General features: G+C 41.5%; 1 protein-coding gene across 1 annotated transcript; it reads right to left on the reverse strand.

Moving 5' to 3' along the window:
* Positions 1-1,960: 1,960 nt before the first annotated feature.
* Positions 1,961-5,918, reverse strand: LOC143039261 (uncharacterized). The gene is made up of 2 exons (XM_076209135.1): positions 4,768-5,918; positions 1,961-2,084 (listed from the first exon to the last, which is right to left on the reverse strand). The coding sequence occupies exons 1-2, from the start codon at positions 5,916-5,918 to the stop codon at positions 1,961-1,963; spliced, it is 1,275 nt and encodes a 424-aa protein (XP_076065250.1).
* Between the last annotated feature and the right edge of the window lie 3,316 nt (positions 5,919-9,234).

Genomic DNA, 9,234 nt, shown 5'->3' on the forward strand with positions numbered 1-9,234 from the left:
ATTTTAATCTTGACACAATGCCCTGTAGTTCCTGGCTGTAGTCTTTGCATTTTGCTTGGTACCCTTTGCCAGAAGCTGTTGGTAGTTTTTCAAAATAATTCCAGACAGGATCATTTTTTTCTGCCTGAAGGAACCACTCTGCCAGGTCCAGAAGACATCCTTCCTGGTTGATTCCAAAGCAGCAACTGAGTGAGAAGCTGCTTACCTAGAACAAGTTTCAACAAGAATCTTGTTGAAACTTGTTGTGGGCTGCACAGTGATATATACATGTAGGCTTATACCGTTCCTTGTATACTTGTGGCAAGTCTATATAACACTGCTCCTTATATTGATATGCTAAAAATGTCCTTTAGCAATCAGATCGCATATCAGATAGCAATCCCACAATATTTAAAATATATATAAAAATATATATTTAAATCAAATAAATCTGATTTAAATAAAAAAATCTATTTTTATATGCTTGAAAAATATTAAAAAATCGCCAACCCTGGTGTCCACTAACCTCATACAATGATACCTGTTAAGTCCGGCTAAAATTGGCATTTCAAAGCATAACAGTGCCTTAAAAATAGTTTCTTATTTCACTATAAAAGTTTATATTAACTTATACTGCATTGAATAAGTCAATAGTTGATATATTTGTCCTATATACAATGTTAGGTTTCTAGTTTTGATATATTTGTCCAATATAAAATGTTAGGTTACAAAGAAATCAATGGCCTCCGCTAGCGGACCCAGGGATCTGGGTGCGCACGTCCTGTGTAATAGTAGTCCTTGATATATATATATATATATATATATATATATATATATATATATATATATATATATATATATATATATATATATATATATATATATATATATGTATATATATATATATACTGTATATATATATACATATATATATATATATATATATATATATATATATATATATATATATATATATGATATGCGTGTTTTTGTGTGTCTGTGTGTGTGTGCTTGTGTGTGTGTGTGTGTGTGTGTGTGTGTGTGTGTGTGTGTGTGTGTGTGTGTGTGTGTGTGTGTGTGTGTGTGCGCGTGCGTGTGTGGCATACTAGGACAGACACATGCCTGCCGGGTTTCCTTTATGCAAGAATGATTCTAGGTTACAAGTGGACAATCTTCCATTCTCGGCCACTATTCGTTCACAAACGACGACGTTGTTTCGAATACAAAGAGCAGAGTACCCGGCAGCGCCTGAATGTTCGCCGAATGATATTCCACGGTTATGACACCGGAAGGATTACGTTTAAATAGGAAATAGACGAGAACTGGTTTACAAACAGAGTGGTTAATAAATGGAATAGACTTATTAACCATACAGTGAGAGTTGAAACAACTGATTATTTTAAGAAAAAATTAGATAATCTTATGGATAGGGATGATATGTGGTAATGGACATGGAACTGTCTAGTGTAGGCCTTATGGTCTCTTGCAGTCTCCTAGATTCTTACGTTTTATAACCTCTGTGCCAAGCCAAATTGTGATAATATTTGCTGACAAATGACGACGTTGCTTAAACACAAACTTTCAAGTTTATTGTACTATGTACTCGTGGATAACTGAAGAAATTTAAAATACTTTAGTGAATGATATAAAAAACGTGCTGTTTCGAATAAGTTGTTTCAACCAATCACGTAATGCATTTGATCGAGACGAAATCCAGACAGTATATCAACGCATACATGGGCTTAGAAAATATGTAGATATCTATTCGCAATAATACGAATTTTCTCTGTAGAAAATATATACAATGTTCTGCAGTAAAAGTTACACTGGATTCTTGAAATAGATATATAGATAAAGATAAGTTTATAAATAGATTTATAGATATAGATAAATTTGGGACATGAAATTTAATAGCCACTGTATTAATAAAATTTGGATGAACATCAATGGAGTTCATAGACAAATTCACAATAGAGGAGTTTCATGTAAACATGAGTGACGTCACGACGGAGGCACCAGATGTGGGTTGAGCACAAGCTGGCACGAAAAGCACAACACACGTGGGAAGCGTGAACCGCAGTGACAAGTGTGTGGGCGACGAGGATCTGCAAAACAGGGGCGGGTGATACGCTCGATGGCGTTTCCGTGCAGCTGTGGGGGACGTGGGGGAGGTGGGGACACGCACAAACGAAAAAAGCTCTTTTCACACGACTTTTCACACGACTTTTCGCCGTGCGCCGTCCACGACACGACGTCGCGCTCTCAAATAATATTGGGTGTCTATGGACGTTTTCACACGTGGTTGTGACGTATGAAAGCGTCCATAGACACCCATGGTTATTCGAGAGCACGACGTGTCGTGGACGGCATACGGTGAAAAGTCGATACGTGTGAAATGAGCCTTAAGGTTACATGTACAAATATGAAGGATCCTAATGGAAAAGTCTCGGACTTAAGTTATGAAATTGTTGTATTGGAATGGTAGTTGTGAACGCTGCCTGAAACCAGTACAGCCAGTTCTGAAAATCACCAAGGAAGAAGTCTTTAATGTTACAACTTTCGAGCTTTATCAGTGAACTTTATAAAGCTTGTATGAGCGAAACAGACCTAATGAACACTTTGTCCTCACCTGGTGCTTTTCTGGACTTAATTGTTTGCAGTTGCGTTCCTTATTCACAATAATTTCTGACATACTAATGTTAGGACAGAAACGTGACAATGGTCCACTAGGCGACTCCAGAAGGTACAAGAGGTCAGGACAAAGTGCAGCCCAAGGTGATGCGCAGGTCGAGATGATGGGAAGGTGAGGCGCAGCTCGAGGAGCGTTAAGGACAAGCATGCCAGAAATAGGGGGCTATTTCCACCTTTCGCTATATCTATCTATGTATATCTACATCTGTCTATATCAACATCTATATCTATATCAATATTTATCTATATAAATATACAAAAAAGGATACTTTCCTTTACAAGGGAGGTAGCCAATCAAGGCACGCCCTCACCTTTCACCCATCCCACACCCATTTGTTTCCCTTTTCATTCTAGTTCCTTGTAGATGAAGGGCCATCCCTGTTCCCCGCCCGCTGCCCGGGTCAGGAGCAATGCAGCAAGACACAGGACCGTTCTTTTAATGGAAGGGTCTACCAGCAAACAACTCGTTACAGTGAAAAGGCGTGACAAGGCCGGTGACCTAAGATGTAGAAATCGGCACCCTGCAGTTTTTATTCTGCCCTCAGCCAAACGATTACATTCATCACAAGAATTACATCCGTTCCGAAGATATTACACAATCTCACCCAACATTTTCACTGCTATGGCGTACTTTTCATTTTTTTTTTTTTTTTTAGCTAAGGCCAATCGATTTCCTTTTGAACTCTATCGTAGCGAAAGGGGTAGAGGTGACGTGTGCATCAAACTGTCCTTCAGTCGAACTCACCATACATCTTTCCTTCTCAAAGTAGTATCGTTATATAGACACGGTAAAGGAAACATGGACTGGAGGTGAAGCTTTATTCCTGACGTTTCGTCTAACGACTTTCTCAAAGGAATGAGCATACTAGAAACATACAGAGATTATAAACCCGCCTTATGGCTCAAGGGGGTGTGCGAGCGTATAGCGCTGCGTCCTGATTGGCCCGCTGAGACAGCCAATCACGAAGCGCTATATTCGCTGAAGATTTGGCCCAGGTGAAGCTCCCAGCCTTATTGTTGATATTCGGACGAGTGGTGATGTACGCAGCTTCTATAGATTTTCTGATCTTATCCATACCTTCGTGTAGAATCTCGGCTCGGTTCCATTGTGGGAGGTGCCCAGAATCGTCAACATGCACCACCATTGCGTTGGTGAGTCTATGGTGACGGAGGTCGGCCTTATGCTCCCTGATTCTAGTGTTAAGGCCCCTCTTAGTCTCTCCGTAGTATGCTTTATCGCATGATGTGCATGGGATCTTATATACGACGCTGTCTTCTCTCCCCCTCATCTTAGTCCCGCTTTTTATCATGTCACCAATCTTCGTTCCCGATGTTACGGCTGCTTTAACTTCCGTGCTCCTGAGCATTCTAATAATGTCTCCTACCTTCTCAGAGTTAGGAAGCGCCATGTATGATGTTTTTGTGGTGGCGTTGCCTTCTCTTAACCTGCTTGTGTGGATTATTTCTTCCGCTCTTCGTCTTAAGCTCAGGATTAAGCCCTTGGGGTAGCCAAGCTTCAAGAAGGCCGCGATGATGTATTCGATTTCCTCCTCCAGGAATTCCTCGCTGCATATCCTGTAGGCACGCAGGAAGAAGCCCATGACTACCCCCTTTTTCGTCCTCTCATTGTGTGCCGACAGGTAGTGTATGAAGTCGTCACGGTTCGTAGGCTTTCTGTAAACCCTGAACAGGAGGCCCTCAGTAGTCTTTATTAATAGGGTATCCAGAAACGGAAGCTTTCCCTCTTCTTCCTCTTCTATAGTGAATTGGATCTGCGGATTCACTCTATTTAATTGACTCCTGACGTCATCCAGGTCTGTCCTGTTCGGAGCGATTATAAGAACATCGTCCACGTACCTGAGCCATATTGCCCTCCTTCCTATGATATGAGAGTAGTGGTCCTTCTCTTGGACCTCCATGAAGAGGCAAGCAGCCACGGCACTCAGAGGTGACCCCATTGCAAGGCCACTGTGTTGAAGAAACTCCTCTCCCTCGAAGGTGAATGAACCAAAGTTTACGCACATGGATACCAGCTTCATGAAGTCTCCCCTGGGCAGCGGCAACTCCTCCTCGTCCATGTTGATGACCACTCTCCACACTGCCTCCAGAGCGCCATCTGTGGGAACTTGTGTGAATAAGGATTTCACATCATAGCTGGCCATTTTCTTGTACCTCATGCTTGTCCCCTTTAATCTGCGTAGCAGGTCCTCTGAATTTCTTAAATGAGATCCACTTATGGATCCCATGGCTTTAGATAGGGGCTTGGCCAAAACCTTCGCTAGTCGGTGGGGGGCACTGCCAATCCCTGATGTGATAGGTCTCATGGGGACCCCTGGTTTGTGGGTCTTGGGAAGACCCCTCATTGTTGGCGGGCGAGGGTCCTCCTCGATTAGGTGTTTTAGTCTGCGTCCCATCTCCGAGCCTCCCAAAATCTTTCTCACCTTACCGTTAAAAATCATAGCTTCCTCCTTGGCGTGACCTGGACGTTTCTTCGTGTACGTGTCTTCATCTTCCAACAATTGCTCCATCTTCCTCACGTAATCTGCTTTGTCCATGATCACGACGCCGCCCCCTTTGTCTACTTGTGAGATGAAAATGCTGTTGTCCTTACCGAGTTCCTTCAGCGCTGAGATGTATCTGCGCGGGAGGGATCTCGGAGTATTGGCAGAGAGGGCTATGCAGCATGCCGTGACCCCTTGCTTGAATCCCTTCTCGGCCTCGGTGTCCGACCAAATACTGTTTTTTAAGGTGTAGTCCGTAAAGCTCTTGTTACCAATCCCTGTGTCAAACTTGAGACCCAGGGATAAAGCCTCGGTTTCCGTGTCCGTCAAGGGTCTAGTTGACATGTTGTTGATCAAATCCGGTCTCCCCACCTTCCTCCATTCGCTGCTCGCACACAATACCTGTAATTTTCGCTGGAGCCTCATCTTCTGTGCTGTATTCTCCTCCTTCAGTCTTGTCACCAGGTGGTTGGGGAGATGTGTATGCTGCAGATTGTACTTGATCTCTTCTACCCCGTACTGAAGTTGTTTGCAGCTCTCTTCTAAGTATATCCTCGCACTCCTAGAGAATGGTGTGGTATCACATCTGAGGTGTTGTGGCGTTGATTTTGGGACCACTTGCTCAGCGATGCAATCTAGTAGGAAAGCTCTTCGGTTCCTAAGACTCTGCAGTTTCCTCCTCGTATGCAGCTCCCTCTCCACATTGTCCAGTTCGCCATTACCGTATGAAGACAGATGAAAATCCATGTGAACAAGTTGTATAGACACGGTAAAGGAAACATGGACTGGAGGTGAAGCTTTATTCCTGACGTTTCGTCTAACGACTTTCTCAAAGGAATGAGCATACTAGAAACATACAGAGATTATAAACCCGCCTTATGGCTCAAGGGGGTGTGCGAGCGTCAGGAATAAAGCTTCACCTCCAGTCCATGTTTCCTTTACCGTGTCTATACAACTTGTTCACATGGATTTTCATCTAGTATCGTTACTACAAATACATGCCAATTATCCAGGCTCTCCTCGTACACAGAACACAGGTGCTGGCTTTGACCGTGGATATGTATGCATTCCTTAATTCCCGTGAGGAAGCTTGTATGCATCAAAAGTTAAACCTGTAATTGAGGATAACATTTTGCAAAAAACGAGGGGTGGGTAAGTGGGTGGATGCTTAAGGTGGTGATGGTGGCGGTAAAAAGTGGGTGGTTGTAATAAAGTAGTGGTGCTGATGGAATGGTGGCCGCAGTTGTGGTGATAGTGGGAGTATTGGTGATGATAAAAATGATAGTGATCACGATAGTGGTGGTAATGGTAGTAATAGTTTTTTCAATAGTGATGGTGGCAAAGGAATTGGTGGTGGTGGTGATAATAGAGCTGGGGCGATGGCAGTGGTAAAAGAACTGGTTAGTGATGCAGTAATATGGCTGGTAGCGAGGACTGTTAGTATGTTGATGGTGGTGATAGTTATATCAGTAGTTATAGTATTATTTTTAGTGATGAAGGTGTTGATGAAAGCGGTAATGGTAGTGACAGCGTTGTTAATGATTAATGGTAGCTATGGTAATGGCGGTAATGGTCTTAGGTAGTGGTAAAAGTAGCAATGGGGTGAATAGAATTTGTAGTTCTGCTGGTCGTGTTGGTCGTAATGGTGATAGGGGTGGAAATGGTAGTGGTGGTGGTTTTGGTGGTGGTAGTAAGGGTGGTAGTGGAAGGGGCGTTGGTGGTAGGGGTTATTGTTGCTGTTAATGTTGTTATCATTGTCGTTGCTGTTGTCATCGCCGTTGTTGTTGTTGTTGTTGTTGTTGTTGTTGTCGTCATTGTCGTTGTTGTTGCTATTGTTATTGTTGTTGTCATTGTAGTTGCTGTTGCTGCTGTCGTTGTCATTTTCGTTGTTGTTGTTATTGTTGTTGTCTTTGTCATTGTGGTTATTGTTGTTTCTGTTGTTGTCGTCCTCGTTGTCGTTGTTGCTGTCGTTGCCATTATCGTTGTTGCCATTGCTTTTGTTCTTGTTCTTGTTGTTGTTGTTGCTGTGAGCATTCCTGTGCATTTGAGATACGAGAAGCTTTCTGCAGTTTGGTGTGCGGGGTCCCAACAGCATGACACCGCCGTACCACACACACCACTTCCTCCCCCGTTACACTCGGATCACGTTATGACAACCACAAGCAGTCACAACGCAAGCAATCCTAGATGTATGTAGAAAAAAGTACACACTATATATACATAAGCACTTGATCTTACATATAAACAAATGGATCAAACACTTGGAAGAGAATAAGATATTAAAACCTAAACAATTTGGCTTTAGAAGTACCACATAAAAAAGTTAATAAAAAAAATTGAAATGATGGGAGATATACACGGTGAGCTATTGAAATGGATGAAGGATTTCTTAATTGGGAGAAAAATGAGAGTGGTACTTAGAGACAAAATTCGAACTGGGAAGATGTGATAAGTGGCGTCCCGCAAGGCTCTGTATTGGCTCCTTTTATGTTTGCCATATATATATATATATATATATATATATATATATACATATACATATGATATGGATGAGGAAGTGAAGTGTTACATGAACTTCTTTACTGATGATACCAAATTACTCAAGAGAATAAGCACAGAAGAAAATTGCAGATCGCTACAAGAAGACCTGGACAAAATATGGGAATGGTGTCAGAAATGTAGTATAATGGAATTTGGAAAAAGCAAAAATAGAATATCGGGTCGATATAAGTTTGGAAACAAGGAAGTCAAAAAAGTCGACTCAGAAAGGGACCTGGGAGTGATTATCTCAAGTGACTTGACACCTGACAAACATGTCAATAAATTAGTTGGAGAGACTTTTAACTTATTAAGATCAATGAAAGTGGTCTTCGACTACATGGATGAAGAAATAGTAAAAAAAAAAAAAAAAAAAAAAGAGCAGCGACAAAAATGGCACCTACACTCAAATTTGACATACGAACAAAGATTGGATAAATTACATCTATCAACACTGGAACAGAAAGAGGTAATTTATTGACTATTTACAGAATTATGAAGGGGATGGAAATTCTTGATGGAGACGACTTATTAAAATGGGACAGAAGAGAAACAAGAGGACACGAGAAGCTAAAGAAGGACAGTTACAGAAGAGATGTGAAAAATAATAGCTTCCCACATAGAGCGATTGATGTCTGGAATAAACTAAACGGAGAAACAGTGAGTGCCAAAACTATACAAAAATTTATGACTAAACTGGATGCGGAGAGATACGAAAACGGGTCACTACGAGCATAGCTCCCGTAAAATACAACTAGGAAAACACACACACACACACACACACACACACACACACACTCTTACACACGCACACAAATAAAATTTTATATAAGAGGCTCGTAGATATAGGTAAATAAGTGACGTAGAAAGAAGGGTAGATAGTGAGAGTTAAATTTTTATTGGATCGGCTGTTTAGTAAACAACAGTTCAATGGCGAGGGTTGTATTTTATGAGTTAAGAAGTTTACAAACAGCCGAAGGCGAGAAGGCGAAGAATTCTATAACTTTGCTCTCAGTATTATGTTTATAAACAAGTGCCTTGGGACCCGATTTCGTTGCTGTATGACGTATTGATGATGTAACCTAAGTCAATGTGCATAGAATTCGAGATTGCTTGAGTAAACAATATCGCATGCGGACTTGTAACGGCGGATCTTATTGGAGAAAGGGTGAAGGAGGAAAAATTTCAATTGGCTCACGATTGTAAGATCATGCCTTGGAGGGGGGGGGGGGGTTAATAGAAAGTTAAAGATTATTGGACTAAAGAAATCATGACGTCACCGCAGAACTGACCTAGGACTCAAATTGAATGTTCTTGAGGGGATTCCTTGAGTGTAACTGAGAAAAACAAGTTGTAATAATTTGAAGAAGAAAATCAAGAAAAATCGTCACAAGTTTGATTTATTTCGATTGAAGTATAACTGAAGGAAGAGAGATTTAACAGTGGATGATTGGAGGCATGGGGCCTGCCGACTAAAATTGTGAATGATAAGCGTACGTCGCAAAGACAGTGGTGAAAGGAAAGT

This window comes from Oratosquilla oratoria, chromosome 26 (assembly GCF_046742065.1).
Source record: "Oratosquilla oratoria isolate Oo_2021 chromosome 26, ASM4674206v1, whole genome shotgun sequence".
In the NCBI taxonomy this organism is placed as follows: domain Eukaryota; kingdom Metazoa; phylum Arthropoda; class Malacostraca; order Stomatopoda; family Squillidae; genus Oratosquilla; species Oratosquilla oratoria.

Excerpts from the sequence above, each read along its gene's own strand:
- LOC143039261 (XM_076209135.1), bottom strand. The coding sequence starts at position 5,918 with ATGGATTTTCATCTGTCTTCATACGGTAATGGCGAACTGGACAATGTG. Across the intron at positions 2,085-4,767 it reads GATGGCGCTCTGGAGGCAGT|ATCCTCGTCGCCCACACACT; the intron begins GTGGAGAGTGGT and ends CCTGTTTTGCAG.